General features: G+C 38.6%; 1 protein-coding gene across 9 annotated transcripts in view; it reads left to right on the top strand.

Annotated features, from left to right (window-relative positions):
• The first annotated feature begins 16,373 nt into the window (after window positions 1–16,373).
• Window positions 16,374–25,598, top strand: part of diaph2 (diaphanous-related formin 2) — a 447,791-nt gene continuing 438,566 nt past the window's right edge. For 8 of the 9 annotated variants that reach the window (XM_037780361.1, XM_037780360.1, XM_037780362.1 and 5 more), the window contains exons 1-2: window positions 16,407–16,512; window positions 17,311–17,709. In XM_037780361.1, the coding sequence (XP_037636289.1) occupies window positions 17,626–17,709 (84 nt within the window). In that variant the 5' untranslated portion in view covers window positions 16,407–16,512; window positions 17,311–17,625. Of the gene's footprint in view, window positions 16,513–17,310; window positions 17,710–25,598 lie in introns of all 9 variants that reach the window. The other variant, XM_037780358.1, reaches the window with a different exon arrangement.

Genomic DNA, 25,598 nt, shown 5'->3' with positions numbered 1-25,598 from the left:
GTTATAGTTTTTTGTGTTTGTAAAAGGTCTGCAAAGTTACAAAGCCCAAAATCCACGCCAAAGGGAGTTACTCTCCTCCACAGAAACACTGCTCCACAACTGCCTGAAACGCCTCGCTTGAAGTCCCGCCTTTTCTTCATAACATGGTGATGTCACCAAGTAACACATTTGCTCAAACAGAGCATTTCCGACAGAGGGTGAAACGAGGTGCTGCAGCACAGCCGATATGAGAGAAATAATGCGTTGTTGTTTTTTTTACATTAAAGCATGCAAACAAGTTCTAGTAAAAACCCCAAATACAAGTAGGCTCCCCAAGATAAGCATAATAGGTCCTCTTTAACATTGGTTTACTGTCAATAATATTATACTGTCTATTAAGAAACAGCAATCTGAATTATGAATATAATGATTTAACCAGTGTATTTTTCTACTATGTTACACATACTGAGAACAACCTCTGTGATGATCTTAGGCGCTGTCCAAATCTAAGCATGTTGAAACTAAATCTCTTTACTTTTGCCTATAGTTGATTTTTTTTTTTGTGCCTGCTTTGATTTTGCAATTAACTATTTATGGATCATCTCATTTTAGTGTTTTTTCTCATTTTCTGTAAAGCACTTTGAACTGCCACTGTGCATGAACTGTAAACTATTTACTATTATACTATAAATAAATAGCCTTGCCTTACAGTAGATATAAGTTCAGGGACTGGAGACACAATATCAGACTGCAAAGTGTATTTTCACTAAGTTACTCCAAGAAAAAACAGGAAATGTTATTCAGTAAGACAGTGGAAGGTACTGTATGTTGACAAAATTAGCTGTATAAAATTATTTCCAAAATGACATATGGTACATATTCTTAAATATTCTTAAATTTAAACATTTCAAACACCATCAAATAATACAGGCTACAAACTACCTGGTTAATTTCTGATCATCATCATTTGCACTAACCAAAATACTATTTCTGTGTGTGTCTTTAGAAGATTTATTTAAATATATTTTTTTTAATGAGTAAAGAACGTGATTATATAGTGAATCCACATTTCAGGTGAGTTGAATTCAGAGGGGTAAATGTTCACGGATGTTCAGTGTAAATACTGCGATTATTACTGCAGGCTAGGGGATCTCCTACGGGGAGTTCTGCTGTGTGTTTGCAGCCTCCATTGTGTTTTTCCTCTGTAAATCTATGACAGACTAATAGGGCTTCCCACCAGGGAAATCTGCTCGTGTTTCCTGTCCCAGGGCTGCCCTCTTCCTCTCTCAGTGAAAACCCACAGCCGGCTGCTTCTCCACACCGGAGAAGCAGAGGTGGAGTTCTCTGCAACTCTGTTTGAAGATCCAAAAATAGACTGCAGCATCGTACCCAATCTGTTAACATGGGCAGAGGGTGGCATGCTGCAATTACTTAACCTACACACAGACACACACTAAGAAAATATATTCCTGCTGGCATGGGAACAAATCAACCAGTTCCAGTGGAGCTGTTTTTGGACTAAAATATAGTTTATTTAACTAAAAAAGAAAGAAATTTGCTCTCACAATTCACCGTATATTTACTCTTCAGGTGAGACATTCCTTGGCTTTTATGTTTGGAGAACTCTGTAGGTTGATGTCAACCACGATGCATCTGTGTGTTGATGGACTGTCCTCTCTCTACCTGTGGTTCCAAGCTACAGACGTTTGGCCAAATCTTTCCTTTTCGTGTTAACAACCAACAAGTTGACAGCATTCAATTCTGCTAGTGAGATAGAGGAACCATCAGAGCCACTCTGCCTCTGTCGGGGCACCTAAGACATTTGTGGAGTTGACAGCTACCTTCTGACTGACTGACAGCCTCTTAATTTGCCCGGGGGATGAGGGTCATGAGAGGGGCACATCCTTGTAGATTTGATTCTACATACTTCCTGGTACCAGGAGTTTCCTGTCATTGGCCACTTGGAGTGACACTGTATTAGATGGTTTGCACTATGGGGGCATCGCTGTGCACCTTTTACTGTTTCTACACAGGTCAGGTTGCTGCTCCACATGCAGTTGTAGCTACTGTCACCTCATAGCTTAATGAGCATTCATCATGATTTTGTTGGTCATATAGTGCTGAAGCACCACTTTTAGTCTAGTACTGACTGCAGGGCTTGAACCTACATCGATGCTGGCTCTGTCGTCATAATAACCTGATTTGGGAATGTGTTATATACTCCGATTGCAACCAGAATTCCTGGAACAATACATTTATAACATACATCTATTATTTCATTTGTTGGATTAAATTAATTTTTTGGTTAAAGGTTCTTTATACAATATTCAGAGCATTATTATAGCAGCAAACAACTATTTCCTATGTAAAGATATAGATATAGATATAATGTCTACCTGAGCAGAGAATGAAGTCACTCTCCCTCTGTGTGTGTTGTATTCCGAGCTTCTCTGTGCTTTATTGACATTGCCGGGCCAGCGGTGCATGCTTTTACAGCTGATAACGCCGTCCCGACCGACGGCGCCATTCTGGAAGCGTAGCACTCACCACCCACACTGTTATCTCGGTCAGCAGTTTTGTCGCTGTATTCACCGTTAGCATTATTAGCACCGTTAGCTACGAGCTGCCTGTCTCAGCCGTCAACATGTTGAAAGCCGTGCAGAGGCAATAGAAATGCTCCCAATCTCGCATTTAGCACCTTTAAGTGAACAGTAATGCTGCACATATTTGTACTTAAAACACAGGATTAGAATTGTCATGAATTGCTTTAAAAAAATAACGACTTTGACTATGCTTCCAAGTCATTGTTACCTAAATAAATAATCTAAGAGAGATCCAACAGTGATTAAAAAAAGAAAAGACAAAGACATTCTTGAAACAACCCCTCTAAACAGTTGTTGTTTTTGGAGTGATAATTCGGTGATAGGTCGGTGATAATTAAATGCAGTTTGATCAAAAACAGTCCAACCATCTGTCCATCCCATCCTGTCCATTTGGTATATCTGATTTCTCCCCAACCTACCGTACAGCATCTAAAGCAATGCTGAGAGTCAGTTTCAACACTAACTCTGGGAAAGGAAAGTACTACTGATGAATATGTATTTCATATTCCAGGAAATCAACCTTACCCTCGGAGTCTGGAACAGTATGGCTATATATAATTTATGACAGGAAGAGGAATATATGTTTAGTATCAATCGCTGGTACTCGGGTCATGCTGGTCCTGGATGCAAGCACCCACACAATGCGACTTCCCTAAACCCCAGAAGGGAAGCACTGTGGAGTTGTGTTGTGGGCTCAGGTTCAACTGCATTTTCTGAATTCCTTGGATGTGTGTGTGTGTGTGTGTGTGTGTGTGTGTGTGTGTTTGTGTGTGTGTGTGTGTGTGTGTGTGTGTGTGTGTGTGTGTGAGTGAGCATTCATGCTGCTCTATGTATACCATTGTGTTACTGCTTTTACAGCGGCTGCCTCCCGTTTCAGATGAGTGCACTAATATTGTAACTCATATCTCTATTATGCACTTTGTAAGTTATCGTATGCTGTATAATCTTTTACAGGCATCTTGACATTTATACTGAAAGGCTCAAAGCACTCAATACTTAAATAAAAAGAGATATAGCTAGACATTTGATTCTTGTGTTTTAATGTGGGATATATTTCTAAGTGCCATCTTATATGATGTCGGGTATCTTTTGTGTTTGACTTGGAAGAAAAACCTGTTATACTGTCTTACTTGGATCATTGCGGTGAGGATTTAAGCTTGAATCTACTATTTTTAGTTAAAGCAGCAGTGGGTAGAAATGGAGCAAATATGATTAAACGTTATTAGTCTCAGTCAATATCATTTCAGTTTAGTTTTTCTTAAAGAATATAGTTTTTATTTATTTTCAATTTACTAAAAATAGTTTTCACCGCTTATTTTAATCCTAGTTTCAGTTTTAGTTTACTATAATAACCCTGGTGCCAATGTGGTTCCATTTAAAAAGAATACAAACTTGCTCACTGAGTCTTTGCTTTACATTCTCACAGTTTTATATATTCAAACATCAGTTCCGACTGTACACCCAGTGTCTTCTACTCATGGCGAGTGGAGCATTTGAAGGCTAAATGCCTCGGTCAGGGGCACATAGCCACGGGGCTTCTGAATGAGGGAAGAGTTGTGTGGAGCGGCAGTGTGCATACCAAGTGCAGACATGCAAATGATAGAGAATAGTAAGAAAAGCAATGATGCTAATCGGCTGAAGTTGATATTAATGCGCACTCTGTGGGATTTGAGTACTAAATATAAGTGGAGGTTCAGAATTATTTGACAAGGTTGAAAAGAGACTTTCTGCATGAGCCAGTGTAAGAAAAAATGTAATTTCTCTTGTATTTTGGAGCCAGTCACTTCTCATAGAGTCTGATTTGCCTACTTGAATCCCAAGTATTTTTTGAATTGGGTGGCACTTTTAATATATATTTGCTGTCATCTCGGGGATTCCAGGTTTCTCTGCAACAATTACACCCTGCCTGAATTAGCATTTTAATTACAAGGTGATTTTGGCAATAATGCTGAGCATTGAATGATTTCTAATTAAGGAGACTTCAGAAAATTATTCCTGAAATTAATGACTGGAGCTATTTTCAGGAACATAACTTCTCCCTAACAATGAATTTAAATTGGGGGCTTGGTCAGTCCTGTGTAGAATGTCAACCTAAATCACATACTTAAAAGAAGTACAAGCCCCCTACAGGGACAATAAAAATCAACACGGATACCCCACGGAAAGTGGGGAGCATTTGGCAAATCTGCCTGTTGTTACCTTGATTAAGGTCACGGCCACCTGTAGGGATCGTCAAGTTAGAAATGAGTAATTACCAGTCTTTTTAAGTCCTTACAAAGAAGCACTAAGTAGAACTACTGCGAGGAACTGCGCCTTTGTGCTGCTCCCCTGTAAGCAATTACAGTGTAATACCTGTCTGCACCCGTCTAAAGGAAACTGCAGAGTCGGTCCAGTACTGTATTCATTCTCTGCCTGGCCTGAACAATGGGTCTTTCTCGTGCTGAAGCCGATTACGGATGGGGAGTCAAGTTGTTTACTGCACGGTTTGTGCACATTAATTGCCGTCCACTTAAGCCTGTTTAAACCGAACATCCTGACCCCGAAAGGGACAAAGCTGGAGCATCAAGTTGTGCTCCTGTTTATTCATCTTTTTGAAGTGCAGTTGCATGCTGAGTTGAGTGTCATTCATTCTGTTATTTGAAGATCACGACAGGATGTAGCCTACTGGGCTGTTCAATTCAACATTGAATCCAATAACACTTTCATTGTTATTGGAACAATGTTTCCTAAGGAGAAACATCAACAATCATAATGCAATCTAGGAATAATATGTGCTGAATACAGGTATCTATGTCCACTGCGGGGTAAAATGGCTTTCAAATTCACCTAACAAGAAACAAAAAACTGCTTGTGTCCTTGTTCTGTATCTGCATGTTTTGCTGAGCTGTTCTGATGTCTTATGTTCCGTGTTTGCAGAAGCTTCACTAAATATTTGCACTGTAAGCAGGGAGCTTTTAATTGACTTTTTCCTGTCTCTTTGCTCCCTTAGGCTTCCAAGGGTCAAGCAAGATTGCCTGAGGGGAATTCCACAGTCGACAAAGGTATTTTTCTAAAAACTACTGAAGCAGGGCGTAGGTGTCCCTACTGATGGCCGTGCTGTTGGTGTTTGCCAGGAATAATACAAACAAATCAACACCTCACACATCCATGAGCCTCAGGACATGCATAAAATGCTTGATATCAGGAGGTTTGCCATATGTTAAACATCTGGGAAATGTATATTCCTGTAGTGAGCCATAAAATATCCTGCAAGTCTGTAAAAAACTAAGCTGATGGCAAAGAACTGATGAATTCTTGTTTTGGGCTAGACTTTGGGACTGCCAACTGGGACGTGCTGTCTGTGCCTCAACCCACCACTCATAAGATATCATTAAAAGCCACAGACTGTATACAAGAAGTGGACATAGTCACTGTGATGTCACCCATTGGTTTGTGGACTGCCGTTTTGAAGCCTTGAGTTCGGCATTTTGGCCGTCACCACCTTGGGTTTTGGCTGTTGCCATCTTGTTTTTTTGCAACCAGAAGCGACACGAGAAGGTGGAGCTAAGTACAAACAAACACTGAATAAGACATTTTTAGGTGACCAAAATGTTGATATTAACATTCATGAACTTAAAACACACTGAACGGGTTAACATTGTAACACAAAAATGCGGACAACTCCCAGACCGGACAACGCCGTGGTAGTGATCTGTCAATCACGAAGTAGCCACGTCCCAAAGCGTCCCCTGCTTTATGGTCTATTTGACTCTAAATGGGACCGTAATTTACTAAATGAACATCATGCTGTATTGAAGAAGACTTGAAACTAGTGATTGAGACCATAAACTCATGTTTACAATGTTTACTGAGGTAATAAATCAAGTGAGAAGTAGGCTCATTTTCTCATAGACTTCTATACAATCTGACTTCTTTTTGCAACCAGAGGAGTCGCCCCCTGCTGGCTATTAGAAAGAACGCACAAAGGCACTTCTGCATTGGTTTCACTTTTCAGATCCGGAGGTTGCCCACTGGTAAAAACTATAACAAATCTTTCATAAGTTGCACATAACTGTCAGTTACCAGCACACCAGTCAATTTATATGAGTCATCGTAACATGTAGGCTAAGTGGTGAGGTGTTTGTGCACAAACTCTGAAAGGCACAGCGCAGTGTGTCAGTTTGACAAAGCAGCTATTATATGAAATCAACATCTTGCATACAGAATCAGTCTTTTGTTGCTTCCTTACTTACATCACCAATCTCCCACGCACCTTTAAACCTCGCTTCACTGAGTCAGTTTAGACAAAGTAGGTAGAGTTCTCCGTAATTGAAATGTATGCTTCTATCAAAAAAGTCAGACTATAATATATTATGATTTTATTTTCAGAGCTGTAGTGGATTTACTGTCTTCAGAATACTTATACATCTGTTGACGCTTGCGTAACTGATCAGTGATGGCAACGTCACTTTAGAAAATGTATTTCACTTTTGCAGTCTATCATCGGTTCCTACAATATGTTCTGACTTGATGTTTAACAAGTAATTTCTTAAATTTACATAACAGTGTTTACTACCAATAAAAAAATCAAGTGTTTCTTATCATCCATCTGTTCCATAATCCTAAATCTATATCTCCCTGATTTGTTATCATCCTAATGAACTGTCAGCTGGTGCATGTGCAAACTCAGAGCACCGAGTAAAGTAAATGTATAGAGGTCAAGCTAAGGTCCTCATGCTTGATGTCACATTTAGGCTGATGTTAACAGGATACTGTTCATAGACTCTGCTGCCACTTTGTCTGATGTGCTGCAAACCATATAAAGATGTACGCTCTCTATTTGTATAACATTGAGTGGTGACACGCTCCTCTCAGACACATCTTTGTGTTCGTCTCCGTGTTGTCACATGAGCAATGTTTTCAAGTGCCCTTTCAACAGTGCACTCGTGTAGCGGGCTTCCATGGTAACAGGTAAACAAACCTTCAAGGGAAGAATTGGCATACAAATATCTCTCCGCAGTTTTCAATGGAAATACATTTTAATGGGGCTAGTTAGCGGAGGCTCGATAAAAGTGTTGGTGTCCTTGTATACTGTCTTTGTAAGGTGTTTCTGAAGTTATCTGAAATTAAGTTATTCAAAATAAACAGTTGACACAAGAAAAGAAAAAAAGAGTTGCTGTTGCGAAAGAGGGGAACCTAGCAAAATGTCAGACATGGTAGCTGCTGCTCGCTTCTTTCACTTCCTTCTACCTCAAATGTCTGCCTGCATATGAGAATGACACAGAATCAGAAATTGCATGATAAAAACTCACTCATATTATTATTAGTGATACAAATATTTATCCAATATGACTAAAGTCTGACTGGGTCGGGACCCACGGGTGGGTTGCAGGAGATTTTATTAGGGTTGGCAAATACATTTGCAGAATTTTAGCATAGCATTTAGCAATGTTCCCCAACTCTGAGGAGTGGTTTTTCCAGCAGGACAATGCTCCATGCCACACAGCCAGGTCAGTGAAGGTATGGATGAAGGACCCCCAGATCAGGACCCTGTCATGGCCAGCCCAATATCCAGACCTGAATCCCATTGCAAACCTCTGGAATGTGATCAAGAGGAAGATGGATGTTCACAAGCCCTCAAACAAAGCCGAGCTGCTTGAATTTTTGCGCCAGGAGTGGCATAAAGTCACCCAACAGCAATGTGAAAGACTGGTGGAGAACATGCCAAGACGCATGAAAGCTGTGATTGTAAATCAAGGTTGTTCCACCAAATATTGATTTCTGAACTCTTCCTAAGTTAAAACATTAGTATTGTGTTGTTTACACACTGCATCTTTTTTGTTATTTTGACCAGTTGTCCTTTTTTTGCAAATAAATGCTCTAAATGACAATATTTTTATTTGAAATTTGGAAGAAATGTTGTCAGTAGATTATAGAATATAACAAAAATTTTCATTTTACTCAAACACATACCAATAAATAGTAAAACCAGAGAAACTGATAATTTTGAAGTGGTTCCTTAATTTTTTCCAGAGCTGTAATTTTTCAATAACACAAATTTGCTCTTGTCTCGACTTATAGATGAGGCCTATTGTAAATGTTTTGTCATTTTTAAAAAGTGCAGTCCCCAGAAAAAAAGTTTGGGAAACACGGCCTTAAAGGAACCGTGTGTAACATTTTGGGGGATCTATTGGCAGAAATGGAATATAATATTAATAAGTATGTTGTCTTTAGTGTATAATCATGTGAAAAAAAAGAATCATTGTGTTTTTATTTCCTTAGAATGAGCTGTTAATATCTACATAGGGATCGGGTCCTTTTCACAGAGTCTGCCATGTTTCTATAGTAGCCCAGAACGGACAAACCAAACACTGGCTCTAGAGAGGGCCATTCGCGTTTTTGTGTTGGCCAACGTAGTTCTCCTACACACAGGAGAAGTTTTGGTTTGCAATCTGTAACCTCACCGCCAGATGCCGCCAGAATGTTCGTAATAGTTCATATTCTATACAAGCAATATGTCTAACTCAGGTTCAGCTGCGGTAAAGAAGAAGTATAGTTTGTCCTAAGTTTGTAGTGAGCTCTGCCAGACTAGAGAAGAGTGTGCTGCTGCCTTGTAGTGTACGGTGGGGGGGCAATGAATAATTTACAAGTCATTTCTCTTTCATCTCTCAGGTCTAAACACAGTGATCTTTGACGCCGCTGCCTACGACAGCCTCATATCTTTCTAAGTCTTGCCATGCTGTAATAGGAGAGGAATGGCTCTGCATTTCAAGTGCAAAGCATGCTGGGAAGTTCAGTCGGGACCTTTTGGCTCAAGTGCTAAATAGGATGTGAATAGTAAATATGGAAAACTTTTGGCAGACTTGCTGGACTCAAACAACCCCAGTTATACTGATGCACATTTGATCACAACAGGGTGCGTTACGGATCCAACCATCTTCAACCAACAGCTTTTTAAATGAATACGGAAATAGTTTCTGATTTGTAGCATCTCAGCAAGTCTAACTAGTGCAGTGGTGAGACTGATATCAATGGAAAAACATTCAATTCAGACCTTATTTTTATCACTATCTTCTTTTTCAGGGCCATGGTAGTTCATGTCAGAATGGCCGAATGACTCTTGGGAAAACGATGTCCCACATCCAGAGCAGCTGCATGTATTTAATTATAGAGCTTGCAAGTGAATGTTGAGTCCACTGTGTTCTAGCTACCCAAAAAATAGACACAGAATCATCAGGGTCATTACTAGAACATCAATGGCATTTGGATTAACATCGGATTACCAATAGCAACAAACAGTGCAAGATGTTATTTATGAGCTGCAGAATCAGTAGCCACAACTAAGCGATATTATAGTGATGATTATGGTTATGATACTCTTAGATTAATCTATTTTAAAAAACGTTAATGTTTATAATTTATCTGAAATGCACTCATGTGTAGTATAGTCTCATGGTCTCACTGCAAGCGATGCTTTGCTGCAATTTCTTGCAAAAGATCCAACAGGCCCAACCCAACAGTGAATGACATTAGTCCAACATGGACAGATGGAAAGCCGAATGACCTAATTAAATGTTTGGAGCTGCGTTGAAGCAGCTGGACTCAAACATAATATCATACAAAGGAGACTGAAAACAGAGACTGAAATGCTTAAACATATTTTTATAGGAATGTTAAATGGAGTTGGATATTCATCTTTAAAGTGATCAAGCAGAATCGGTACTACATGAACTGTGGGTGTACTATTAAAAGTCCATTTCACTGTCATATTTCATACTCCCTCTGTATAGGTTATTATGTGCACGTCTAAAGGATGAATATTTTCCCTCATCTCAAAGCCTAATTGCTCTTCTAAATAACTTGCAGAACTAAAAGGAACAGTGTGTAACATTTTGGGGGATCTATTCACAGAAATGGAATATATATTAATAACTATGTTTTCATTAGTGTATGATCATCTGAAACCAAGAATCGTTGTGTTTTTGTTAGTTTAGAATGAGCAGTTCATATCTAAATAGGGAGCGGGTCCTCTTCACAGAGTCGGTCATGTTTCTACAGTAGCCCAGAACGGACAAACCAAACACTGACTCTAGAGAGAGACGTTCACATTTTTACGTTACCTGAAGGTCACCGTAGTTCTCTGACATGCTTGTGAAACTGCGGTAACGTAAGTCGCAGAGAGCAAAACCGTGGTTGAGCCAGCCGCCGTCTGACTTCCGTTGCTCCTAAAGTAGTGTTATTATGGTGAGGATGGCCTCTGAGTGAGGTGAACGGCGTTCCCACAGTTTTGTACTTTGCGGCTCACGTTACCGCAGTCTTGGAAAGGGAGGAGTAAGCAGAGGGGTACTCAGTTGGTTGCAATCTGCAACCACACCGCTATATGCTGCAAAATCTTACACACTGTACCTTTAATACCTGAACGAGGAACAATTAAATCTACAAACCTCAGTTTCCCAAAAAAGCATGTTAATAACTTATTGTTATGGACTTTTATTGTCTTGAAAATCATTATTAAACCAGTGAAGTGAAAATGAAAATTGTGTTCAGTTCTTCCCTCCTGCAGTAAAACAAATATAGATCATGATCCAAATAAATAACACATTTTCAACTAAGTAATTTATGGAATTTATTGTTTAAAAATCTGATTATTTAAAACATGTTCCCATGTGGTTTTGGGTGTACATGCACAATTTATTATATATTATACTAGACTATGAATAGTAAGTTAAGGGAATAATTGTATTATAACTGACTGGTATAACAAACATCATATTGACATCTGTTTTGCATCCAGTGAAACTGCCTGGTATGATTTTATTGACAAAAAGAAGCCCTATTATTTATATGGACATTTATCCTTTGAACATCTTTAATCAAACCTGTGAAATGGTTTATTATAACATGAACATGAACAGACAAAATGACAGCTACAGTAACAGTCATTTTCTCTGTTTTTGTGTCATGGCTGCAGGTGTGTGTGGGTGAGCTGTTTGGTTGATTTGATTGTGGACGCTCATTTACATGATGAGTTGCAGTATGAAGCGCCTTGCAAATTAACTTTTTGCATGTGTGGCACAATGCACTCTTGTGATGTGGTGTGCTGCCATTTTCCTTTTTTGTTTGTATTTGTTTTTTCAGGTGGAGCTGTTCCTCCCTCACCCTGCATCTCTCACCAAACTGGCCAGGGCTGTTGTGTGTGGACATTGCTGTCATGGTGCTTCCCTTGGCTGGGTTTATTTTCCTCTACACCACAGAGGCCCTGGGCTGACGTGACTAAGATGGTACAGAACAACACTACAAGCCAACAGGCTGTCATTTGTTTACATGTATGTGGCAACAGGGTCCTCTTCATCATCTGTTTTTAGCCATGCTAGTGACGTGGCTCTATAGTGTCGGATTGGTCCAGGCTGAAATAGCTCAACAACTATTAAAGGAAGAGTGTGTAACATTTCGGGGGACTGATTTGCAGAAAATAAATATAATATTCATAACTATGTTTTCATTTGTGTATAATCACCTGAAAATAAGAATACACAGGGAGTGGGTCCTCTCCACGGAGACCGCCATGTTTCTACAGTAGCCCAGAACGGCAAACCAAAAACTGGCTCTGGAGAGAGACTCGCGTTTTTACGTTACCTGAAGGCCACCGTAGTTCTCTGACACGCTTGTAAAACTGTGATAACGTAAGCCGCAGAGCGTAAAACCGTGGTACCGCCAGCCGCCGTCTGACTTCCGTTGCTCCTAAAGTAGTGTTATTATGGTAAGGATGGCTTCTGAGCGAGGCGAACGGCGTTACCACTGTTTTGCACTCGGCGGCTCATGTTACCGCAGTCTTGGAAAGGGAGGAGTGAGCGGAGGGGTACTCAGTTGGTTGCAATCTGCAACCTCACCACTAGATGCCACCAAATCCTACACACTGTACCTTTACATCCTATCACTGATATTGACTGTTCCAGCATCGCCATGAGGTTGACATTTTTGTTTTTTAGTGAAATATCTCAACAACTATTGGATGGATTGCCATTTTGGTACAGATGTCCATGGTGACCATACAATGAATCCTAATAACTTTGGTGATCTTTTCATTTAGTGCCACCAGCAGGTAAAAATGTAATTCACATATACAGTTATATTTCATTTATACAGTGAAATATGATCAGATTTGCATACATGTTGCTGCAAACATTCACGTTCCCCAGATGATGAATCCTAATGACCTTGCTTACCCTCATTCCTCTAGCGCCACGGAGAGGTTTATATGTGGCTAAGAATAAAATATCTCAATAGTTGTGGTGCTTTTCATTTAGTGCCATCACCAGGTCAAAATTTGAATTTGTCCAGTAATTTGGTTTGTCTATTAAGAGTTGTGTTTTCTTAACAATGTGCACTGTAGACTGCACTTAGTTGACTCCTGATCCTTTTTAGTATTTTCCCCTATCTTAGAGACTTCCTCCTCCACCACCAAGCTTCATTATGCTCATCAGGGAAATGATCCAAAAAAGAGATCAAGTGTCTTATTTACAGTTAGCTGCTTGCACATGGTGGTCACAAGCCACAAAATGACATGTGAGCAAGAGAGACAGGCCTTATTTATAGACCAAAACCCCCAGCACTGATTGCGCTTGGTCATGTTGTGGTTGGATCAACACTGTGTTTGTTCCCATAACTAGCATATGGAATATTTTGGTTCTACTGTTTCGTTTTCTTGATTGGAGAAGTGAGATTTTTTGAGAGAGAGAAGGAAATGTTGCAAGTGTGAATATGTGACTGTAACTGGATGTGAGCTCTTGATATGTTTTCAGTAGTTTGGAATAGTTAGTTAACGTTAAGGCAAGAAGAAGAATGGAAGACTTTTCAATATAGTCATCATTATGTGTCTGGATATGTGAAAGGTGTCATGACACCTCTTGGTGGTCAGATGAAAGAAAACACATTTATTAAAGCTGAAAACTGGTCAATATTGAACACAACAGGAAGGTTAAATGATTACTTTCCTGGTGTCTGTGGGGCAATCAGACAACTGGACACATACTCTATAATCAGCAGACAAATCATCTGCCCCTGTCTTTCCAACAAAAAGGGCACAATTGTATTTTTTGATTGTTTATCACCTGGTTGGCAAGGACACAGTCTCTTGTCTTAATTAAAGCTTCGGTGAACCATCAGTAACAGAGACCATCGTTCAGCCAGGGATGTTAAAGCTCACACAAAATCCCCAAACTCATGCTGCTGAGGGGTTGATCAGTTTCAGTTTGCTGAAACATGTCAACATAGCCGAGGCCATAATATTGAGATTATTCTGTGTTTTTTGAGTGCCACAATCCAAGTTCATAACACATGCTTTGGTAGGCTACTTATTGGAAACATGTTACCATAAGTGTCCCAATGGTGCTGTCTCCATTCAAAATGCACCATACTCCTGCTGAACACCAAAGCGTTCACTCTAGAAAAAGAAAGGTAACAATTCTGTGACTATAAGACTGTTCTTAGTTTCAATGTTTTTGCTATTTTGCATACAAGCTTATGATTATATTTGACTTTCTAAATGCACATTAACATATTCCACTCCCCCCATAAAGAACTTGTTTTATTTGCATCAGATAACTTCTAGTTTCAGTGAAGAGGAGCCCCGTAAATATGATCTAGTCTTGAAAATAAGTGACCTCAAAGATAGAGTCGAGTCAAGTAGAGTAGAAGACTGCACCTGCATACTGTGGCCATAATTTTATTTTGTGCTCCAGTAACTTTATCCCCAATATGGGATCCTATTAACTTTGGTAAGTGTAAAAGTGATATATTGAAATTGCTTAATTTGTTCAACCAATGTTTAAAAGCCAAAAGATGTTTAATTTAGCATTATACAAAGCACAGTAATAAAGCATTTTTTTAAGAAGCTGGAACCATCAAATATATGGCATTTGCCGTTAAATGACAATATGGAATGGTTCAACATTTGGGAAATATGCTTATGACTGCAGATAGTTAGATGAGTGGAAGATTAATACCACTCTCATGTCTGTATGGTAAATATTAAGATACCGTGAGCAGCTACTTAGCTGAGTTTAACACATAGACTGGAAACAGAGGGAAACAGCTAGTCTGGCTCTGTCCAACGGTAACAAAATCTACCTACCAGCACTTCTGCATTAATTAACATGTTATAACTTGTTTGTTTAATATATACATTAACTGAAATTTTTAAATGTAGCCTATATTTTTACAGGGGGTTATGTGCCGGACTATTTCTTAACTGGGACCAATAACTTCTTGGAGTCTCCGCTCGCTGGTTTCCTGGCATTGGACATTTGGGTGGTATCAATCTTCTTCTTCTCTAAATAAGCAAATAAGTGGGTTTCCCAAAATATCAAACTATTCCTTTAAATGATCAATTGATTATCAAATTTTTTGGGATGATGAAATGGTGAAGGCTTCGTCTGAAATCGCATACTATGCACTACATACCCATAGGTGTACTATCATTCAACATACTTTTGTGTTTATAAACAGTACTTTTGTATCTTTTCAGACGCACTGAGCAGTAATTTACGTCGTCACTTCCTGACAGCCTCCTTGCCGGTTGGAGACGCACAGCCATGGTAACCTGTGCCAACCTCATGTGACCAAAACGATGGTTTGTGAGAATCAAAGTCTGAATTAAAGTCTTAATTAATTTAAAATATACATTAAGCCTATAGCATTGTGAAATCTTATACTGCAGTTAAATTGAAGCGTTATTGATGTTACAGAGCTGTCCGCCAATGTTTGTTATGAACGTTGTCATCACTATTGCATTTCATTGTGGGTTATTTATGCCTCTGTTGTGTCCACCGTTGAATACTGTGATATTTCACTAGAAATAGCATGCAATTAAGATAAGATAAGATAAGATATTCCTTTACTAGTCCCACAGTGGGGAAATTTGCAGTGCACAGCAGCAAAGGGGATAGTGCAAAAAACAAGAACCATCAGTTAACACTGTAAAAAAAAGAGAGCTAAACAAAGTTTTGATTTGTTTAAATTAACATGGTTTTCGGACATATTAAAATATCTCATATACTGTTTTAGCCTAGCCTACTAAATACTATGTTAGTAAGGAATTTCGGATGCAACCCATGTGTTTTACATGACTCAAGTCCCATACTTAGGTCACATGATGACTACTGAGTCATTTCCATGACAACTGAGCAAACTCTGCTGATGAAGAAGAAATGCTAATGAAAGCTTTGGAAAAAGTGGCCTTTTTTAATTTTCTTATACATAGGCTATATAAATATATTTTTTGTCAAAATACTGTTTCTTAAGTCAAAAATGATGACATTGACAGTTCAAATTATTGATTAATTTTCTGTCAGTTGACTAATAATCAATTAATCAACCTTTTTAAAAACTCGATTACCCTAAAATTTCCTTTTTTGCATATGCACATATGCAGAAAAAAAATATACTTTTGTCCTTTATGCGAACACACACCCAGTATGCCAGTATGATGGATTCTATTAGTATTATGCAACTGTAACTAGGCCTTTATAACAATAACACCATCTGTTATTATCACACAAAGACAGAAAGGGTGTGTGTGTGACTATACCACACACACACACACACACACACACACACACACACACACACACACACACACCCTGTTTTATTCCCGCGCAGCTTCCCATCCAGTCAACCCTTTCATAATTCACTCACAGATCTATTCTCACTACTGAGTCCTCTCCACATGCTGTGAGATCAGACTGACCTCCTCGTCACAACAATCCCCTCCCTCTGACGTCACGCCGACCTTACGACTGACACCCGATCTGACCAATAGCGAGCGGAATCCCCTCTCCTGACGTATCTCACCGACCAATCAGAACCCCCCTAGTGGGCGGGATCCACTGTGGGGCCTGGCTAATCAAGCTAGGTTGCAACGGTAAGCTGACTGGATGGGAGATTTTATATAGTGAGTTTTCTTTGACATTTTATAATATAATTAACAGCGTAGTGTTTTATGTGCTTGTGTAACTGTTTTGTCTGTTAGAATAAATATTATTCTGCATGTAACAGTCGTTAGTTTACAGCTAGCTTGTCTAACAGCAGTGTAAAGTATTAAAGCAGAGAGAACAACGGTGATTTTCTCCACTATTACAACAATAGTTCATTAATTCTGCTTTAATGACTGATTGTCAGCTGATTAATGTCTCTGTTACTGCTCGTTGGAAGCTGTCAGAGCATCCTGTGCTGTCATGAAACGTTATTACTATGTTATTGCTAAGTTACACGGTTGTAAGTTTGCTTTTTAGACCTGTTTCCAAACACAGAGTGTCTGTCTGTCTGCCTGTGAATGTAAACAACACATTGATTTGTGTTTATCAGTAGCTAAACCTGCTCTTACATTGTTTGTTTACATCTGTTTTACAGTTGTTGACCATAATAATACTGGCTTCAGTGATCAGTATTCTGCAGCCCTGCATACTGTAAAGGTTTAGAAGTTAATTCATACATTTGAGTTAAGTTATTTATAATAATAATAATATATTTACAATGTTTACACAGTTAAGTTACTAAAAATATATTTTTACAATTTTTTACACAGTTAATTATTTAAATATTTTATGTTTACAATATTATTATTCATATATTTGAGTTGAGTTACTAAAAATATATGAATTAACTTATCAATACTAACATAAACATAAAGCAAAACATGTGTGCAACTTAAGTCATTATTAATTTATTGTACTATTTCTGGTGATTTCAGAAAGCCTTTTACTGAACTGGTGTGTGAACTGATCTGCTGCCTGGCTGAGGACACATCAGGACGGATACCATATCCTACCACACCTCTTCTACTCCCAAGCAGCCTCCTCGACTTGTTGGATACTAAACTCGGGGAAACTATTTGGAAGTGAATTTATTCTTTACCTTTTAATGGATTTTGAAAAGACCTAACCTTGGATGGTTTGCTGTACTTGTTAAAAGCTTGCTGCTGCTGCTGGAGGAGTTTGACAACTTTTTCTGGAGGTCGCATTAAGTCTTTCTGGAGGGGAACTAACTTAAAACAAAAAAAGGCAAAATGGATCAAGCAAGCGGTGGGGAGGACCCGAATAAACCCTCTAAAAAGAAGTCCAACGAGGACGAGGGTAAAAACAAAAAGCTGGTAAGTAGTCAGACTGGCTCATTGCATGGTAGTAGTGTGCAGTGAGCTGTCACATATCCTGTATTCCCACATGCAAGGGTTAATTTCACTCTGAGTAAGACTGAGAAAGTTCCTCTTCTCCATGCATGGTTGCAGAAAGTTTTTGCATTTTTACTTCATGCAAATATTTCTTTGTTGGGTATATTGCATTGAAAATATAGGCTTTGTAATAATTTTAAAAATAAGTCCAATGAGGACAAGGGTAAAAACAAAAAGCTGGTAAGTGTTCAGACTGGCTCATTGCATGGTAGTAGTGTCACACACCCTGTGTTCACACATGCAAGGGTTAATTTCAAACTTTTGTAAGACTGAGAAAGTTGCACTTATCTCATGGTTGCAGAAAGTTTTTGCATTTTTACTTCATGCAAATTTTGCTTTGTTGGGCATATTGCACTGAAAATGTAGGCTTTGTAATAGTTTTACTGTTAATACTCAGTAGGGCTGGGCAATATTTCAATATTATATTGATATTGTGATATGAGACTTGATATCGTCTGAGATTTTGGCTATTGAATATGGCATAAGTGTTGTCTTTTTCTGAACTTACCAAACTGTAGCTGTTCTATTATTTGCCTTTACCCACTTAGTCATTACACCCACATTACTGAGGATTAATTATCAAAAATCGCACTCTGTAAATATTCTGTGAAAGCACCAATAGTCAACCCTACAATATCGATATCGAGGTATTTGGTGAAAAATATCACAATATTTTTTTTTCTCCGTATCACCCAACCTTTATTACTCAGTCAGTATAATAGTAAGGTCAAATCAAAGCAAACCAGGTGGACACATAACTCCTGTACAGTTAGTAAACAGCATAATGTCGATACAGCACATCTCCGTTTTAGTGCAGGATGAAGCTCAAATAGTTATTGATGTGTTGTTATTACTATTTAATGCAGCCCAATACAGAGCGGCTAATAGCTGTTAGAGTTGAGCAAACAGATAGTATTACACTGAGTGCTTTACTTTTCAAAGCACTCAGTGCATCATGTGATGATCCCCGTCAATACAGCACCTGAAAGTTCATTGAAAAGCATTCTTGTTGTGACAGTTGGGCCTCAGTGTATTTTACATTCACAAAGTTACAGGATGAGGGATTGCAAAGCATGATATGTGTGGTTTGTGGCATTTTTATGTACTGTTAGTGTGTGATAAAACTTAACCTCAGTCAGCCTGAACAGTATTATCAGCACAATAAATGTCACAGCAGGACATTGTCTATTAGATAACAACTGAAACTGAAAAGGATGTCAATATTTGTTTCGTTAATAGCCTCTCTATTGGCTTGGCCTACTGGAATAAATGATGTAGAGTGAGGAGAGTGTTTATTTAGAAAGTGGGCAACCCTGAGTCTGCATCATTGGAGTTGTGGTGTCATTAAGCTATTCCTGCATGCCATTCATTGCCTGGAAATGAGATCAAGACATCGGGGGTGTGTTATTCTGTATAAAGTCTGGATCAATCACTTCTAACTGACAACTCATGCTGTGCAGAAACCACAACTTTTGCAATAATTGTGTAAACAGTGTCTCTTACTTGCAGGGGCATCCTACAATTAAGTGCCTTACTTTGTAAACTGTAGCCGCAGTCTTGTATTCTCTGTCTTGACTGGAATGTAAAACTGTAAATCTAAAGTATATTGCTGAGTGTGTTAAGTGCATGTCAGTGCTCACACATTGTCAGCAGCTGTGGAAATGAGTCGTTGAAAGTAATTTTCCAAAGACAAAAAAAACTTTGGCTGCTGTTGATCATCGTTTCTGCTTTTCCACATTTGTCAGCGTGGAAAGCTTGGCTGCTGTTGAACTTTCTAGATGACCTCTGTGCAGCCAATAATTGACTAGTAGTAGTGTTGCTTTATATTTGGTCTGTTGATTAGTGTTTCTACTTTTGTAGAGCCAAGTTGGACTGATTGCAGACATAGAGGCTGACTGCTGATTTCTCCGTTAACACCTCAGTTGTTTATGCAGGTGGTGTTGCGCTGGTATGCAGCTGTCCTAAAACTGTGACAGAAGGAGGAAAACAGCACCACTGCTGTGTTTCAGACTGGGGAAACAGTATCAAACGTATAATCACTGGTTGTGTTCCAGCAAATAAGGTATGGGAAAGTGTGTGCCAGACAGGAAATCGCATGGACTGAAATGACATGCAGTCCCAGAGCTACCAAAGGGTGTTTGGTGTTTGGTAATCCTAACAACAGCCTGCAACTCTTGAATATCCTGCCTCCCAAGTTTAAAAAATTGTTTGCAAGGGAGCCAGGATGACATAAGCACTCAAGCAAATCACTAGTGAAAAGTCTCTGTGAGATCACTGCCTTTTGTTCCTTAAAGTGTTCTCATGGCCAGGCCCGTTCACTGTTGCTCAATCCTCCAGGCAGAGCAGTCAGAGAACTGTGGTGGCTGCTGCAAAAAATCTCAACAGTGAGTTTGGGGGAGGAAGTAATCATTCATCCTTGGGTGGAGCCACGAGCTGTCCTCTTTTGTTTACCCCAGCTTTTTAGCTACCCCATTCAATGTATACTGTAGCTCCAAGTTTGTTTGCAGTCATGTAAACGAACTGACATGTACAAGTTTGAAGGTGTGTGCATATTTTAATCAGTGGAGCTGCAATTCAGAGACTGTTAAGAAAGGAAAATGGAAACAAACAAGTTTCAAGATTCTTTGCAGAGGTCTATCAGATAATTATGTCATCTCATACTGATAAAAGACACTTTATGATTTACTTGTACTTTGCTATTTATAGTTTTCACTAGGACTGCCCTCTCTTAGTCGATTAGTCGACTAATCGGTCATTTTGGTCTTAGTCAACTAAGATTTCTTCAGTCGATTAGTCATTTTTTTAATACTTTTTCATGCTGAATGACTTATTTCTAAGAAGCTTATGAGCACATCTCTGTTAAACACAAGATTTAAAGTGGTGCTTTTGTGTGATTCTTTGTGGAGAAACTCAATTTTACTGATCTGTCATTTAAATATACTAATAGATTCTGGTAAACACAATATTTAAAGTGGTGCCTTTGTGTGTTTCTTTGTGGAGAAACTTGTAAAAAATTGTATGAGTGTTAGTGGACTAAAAATGTCTTTGGTCAAGGGCAGCCTTGGTTTTCACCATATATAGGGCTATAGGATTACATTCCTGACATGCAGTGTAGTTTGTGTGGATGTGGTCCAGACACAAGGATGATATCTTTCATGAGCTGGATTAAAGTAGAGGTTGTCTCTGACTTTTCAAACTCAGCGCTGCTGAAAAGTGCAGTACCATTTGCATGGCTAATAGGCAAAGTGGCAGACACTGGCACAGTTTGGTCTCAGCAAAGTCAAATCAGTCTTTAGAGGAGAAACACTGAAAGCTGTATGTTTGTTTAACAAGTCACTGGGCAGGATTACATCAGAGCAGTACCATTTGGGCTTTGGGCCCAGAATGGAGATATTCAACTCAGCCAAGGACATTAGAATAACACCACAGTGTTCAAAGATAAAGATAATTCAAAATGTGTCTTGTTGTTTGTAGCTATACTTTGTGATAGTGTCCTTTTCTTGATGTTGCAAAAACACGATATCCAATAAAACAGGCAGATGGAATGAGATCTTTTTAAAGGAATTCAGGGGAGTCGGTTTGACAGAAAGGGAGAAATATTATCCTGCTGCATACCAAAGTAAAAGATGACCTCACACAGAACAGCAGCATCCCAATGCATCCATATAATAACTATGTGACTTCACATCCCAGACTGCGTAGGTACAGGCTGCACTTATTTTAGACCTACAATCAGAATGTGGGAAACAAACATTTATTAGGTGCACCACCCATATATGTAGAATTTTAATAAAGAGAAGTGTTTAGGGTTTAGCTCATAAACCTGTTTGTTATGTGAGTCATGATTTCAAAATTACAGTTACAGTCAGTTTCTCTCTGCTAGAAAACTTGCCTCAAGCCTACATGACCCACAGACCTACTGTGTATGTGAGGAGGAATGATGATGTTAAACAGCGTTGTTGTCATTTTAAGAATCAGTTGGAGTAAAGTAGCAGTAATACAAAAGAACGAATGATTCATTGAGCAGAGATTTGTTATCCATCAGTTATTTTCAAAAGAAAAGATCTGCATCTTAAATCTTATGGAAGAGATTTTCATGTGGAAGCACACATTGTATTTACCAAAGGCTTTAGCTGCACTTCAGCAAGTTTGTATTCAACAATCAATAATGCTCTGTTTAAAGTAATAAATATTTGATGATTAAACTTGTAATTCGTAGCTACAAAGCAGAAGTACCAATCTTCATCATCTGCAGTGTGTTTGGTAGGTAATTTCAACCTGTAATGTAATCTGTCAGTCAAGGGACTGATTCATGCTTGCTTGCTTATTACAGGCTATGCTTGTTAGCTTTTGCTTTCTATCATCTGTAAGAAAGGAATACAAGGTGATCTGTATCTCAAAGGTCATTTGTTGGAAAGGGAAACTGGTCAGACGGCGGTCTGTCTACTCTCTTCAGGCCTAGGCCTATAGGTTAAACAAGATCTGAAATGCTGAATAAGTAGGCCTACAGGATGTTATAATAAATGTGACACCTCAGGGGAGTATGATACATCTGCTATTGCTTTTTGTTATTATAAATATACAACATGAACATACTGTTCATATGGGACAATAGTTTTTTTGCAGAGTTTGTAGACATGACATTTTGGTGGCTGTAGCAGCTTAGTATTTGCTCTGACTAGTATTAAGTCTAATTTATAATTTGAAATCAAGGCAGCACATTTTAGAGTAGCAAGGCAAGACACAGAGGTCACATTCATGTGGCTCCCTGGTCATATAGACATCCTGTGTAATGAGAGTGGACAAACTGGTCAAACCAGCTGGACAGTGTGTAGATGTTATATGGAGCATGTTCTGGAAGAAAAAAACATGAATGGGAATAGCTGTGGGATTAACGCAAATGTCTATTCAGTACAAAACAGAGGTGTTACCATGAGGAATAGGGGAATACGTGCTTAGAATAAGATTAAGAATAGGACACAGTTTCGAACACACAGTGTAGGTAAGCATTGGAGTGGTCGGTCCAGTAAATGTAAATGTGTGATGCAACAACAATGATGCCAGCCGCCATGTGTAACCTTTACACCTTGTTGTGTATAGATAGTAAATCGTAAACTCAATAGTACTGCGTAAACTTGCAAAAGAATTGCAAAATCTCAGCGAGACTCACTGCCTGACGACCTATCCTAACCTAAACCAAAGAACGTTCATTGATTAGAAGTGAAAGCCAATTGGTTGTTCCATTGCAACATCAGCGCCCAGCAGCAGCGCTACGCTTCTGCTGTTTTGGACTAAAAGCGACTACCGGACACTGTCTGCCTGCAAAGTGCCGTACAAAAGGAAAACTAAATTATTTCTATTCTATTATCATATACTTAATGTCTCTACTGAAATGGCCTGTGTTGAACAATAATAATATTACAAATATGCATACTGTTATAGCTATTTACGTACTTACTTATTTATTTAACTTTTTTGCCCGGCTGCTTGCCAGAGGAGCATAAAGTGAGCGATGGACATAAATGGAAGTTAGAAATATCCAGCACACAGATTTTGAGAGCAATCTCAAACTTTTTCATGTCATGGACCTCCAAAATAGATGTACAATAGACCACAGACCATGGATGTATAAGAGGTTGTGCCCTGTGCTTTTGCCCTGCGTGTTAGTTAACAGCCTACAACTACATTAAAGTCTGTTTTCGTCATTCACTACTAGCTACTGGCCGATAGCCAGTTGTTTGTGAACAGAGACGTTAATACATCCACTGTGGTACAGGCTTACAGCATACAGCCCATGGGTGTATTATAAGATCATAATAAAAGTGATGAATTACAGCCAATATATCCATAATTACAGCAGCACACAGCTAGCAGGAAACTGGCAGAACTGGATATGTCATGTGAGAGTGCAGCGCGGTGCAGTCCCGTGGGTCTGATGCATGTTCATTATGCCGAGGAAAATAACTCTGGATTCGGCTACTAGTTAATTTTACAACTTTTAGGACATCATGATTTAAATGAGGGCTATTGATTGATTGATTTACCTTAAAAAAAAAAAGAAGTATCCTCTGATTTACAGACATCTCTTTATACATTCATGGCTATAGACTAATTGGCGTTTTCAGTAGTGATGTTACGTGCTGTGCAGAGGCTTGGAGTGTGTGTCGAGTAATTCAGGAAGTTTTAGACCAATTACGTCATTGATGACGTCCGAAGCCTCGCTGCCCGGCCATACCGCTGACTGGTTCAGGAAGTGGTTCAGATCTTCACTGGTTGAACCAATGCCACTTTCCAGAAGTGACACTTCTACACTACACTACAATACAATTATTGACCAAAGGATTGGTTTACACACATAAGATGCATTACCCATAAAACAATTACACTTTATTATACATGTATGTTATATACTCATAATATACTTACTAGAAAATAGACATTATATTATCAGAAATGGCGCCATCTAGCGGCTGTTGTGAAAGAAGCACCTCTTTGTCTCAATTTTAGAAAACATGCGGAAACTCTCGCGAGACTTGGATATCCGCGTTCGGGATTATAGAGCATCTTTGGGGTTACCTTCTAGACACCGCTACCTTACCTCTACAGTTAACCAGAGCACCACTCCCCTTCTACTGCCTCATCACTCCGGTAACGCGGCGGAAATCACCGTCAAATGAAACCAGCGTCATCCGTAGCTATGCTGTGTCTTATGATAGTGATTTCTGCTGAGGCATAAGGAGGCTGCAGGAGCGTTAAATGAGTGTTTGTGCGGTTAAAAGAGCGCATTTCACAGTGCTGCTTGTTACCAACTGTAGCTACAGGTACAAGCCAGGTGCAGCTAACGTTTCAGTCTGGCAAAGTAACGGTCAAACTGTGTGGAAATACTTCGACTTGGAGGCCTGAGAGGTTAGTAATTGATACCATTACAACAACAACACTAAAAACGTTGAACAATGTTGAACTGCTAACGTTAATTGACTGACCACACCTGGTCTTAATTAACTGTGTTAATTAACACTAAATGAAAACCCTCACATCTATGCTACCTACTGTTGATACTTTTCAAAGTATTGTAACTTCTGCATGCTAATTTTCCAGTTTATTAACTAGTTGGCTTGACCATGAGAAAAAAGTCGTAATATTACGAGAATAAAGTCATAACTTTACGAGAAAAAAGTCGTAATATTACGAGAATAAAGTCATAACTTTACGAGAAAAAAAGTTGTAATATTACGAGAATAAAGTCATAACTTTATGAGAAAAAAGTCATAATATTACGAGAATAAAGTCATAATATTACGAGAATAAAGTCATAACTTTTACGAGAAAAAAGTCGTAATATTACGAGAATAAAGTCATAACTTTTACGAGAAAAAAGTCGTAATATTACTAGAATAAAGTCATAACTTTTACGAGAAAAAAGTCGTAATATTACGAGAATAAAGTCATAACTTTTACGAGAAAAAAGTCATAATATTACGAGAATAAAGTCATAACTTTTACGAGAAAAAAGTCATAATATTACGAGAATAAAGTCATAACTTTTACGAGAAAAAAGTCGTAATATTACGAGAATAAAGTCATAACTTTACGAGAAAAAAGTCGTAATATTACGAGAATAAAGTCATAACTTTACGAGAAAAAAGTCATAATATTACGAGAATAAAGTCATAACTTTATGAGAAAAAAGTCGTAATATTACGAGAATAAAGTCATAACTTTATGAGAAAAAAGTCGTAATATTACGAGAATAAAGTCATAACTTTATGAGAAAAAAGTCGTAATATTACGAGAATAAAGTCATAACTTTT

Source organism: Sebastes umbrosus, chromosome 9 (assembly GCF_015220745.1).
Source record: "Sebastes umbrosus isolate fSebUmb1 chromosome 9, fSebUmb1.pri, whole genome shotgun sequence".
NCBI classification, from domain to species: Eukaryota; Metazoa; Chordata; class Actinopteri; order Perciformes; family Sebastidae; genus Sebastes; species Sebastes umbrosus.
This window is presented reverse-complemented; position numbering and strand designations above follow the sequence as displayed.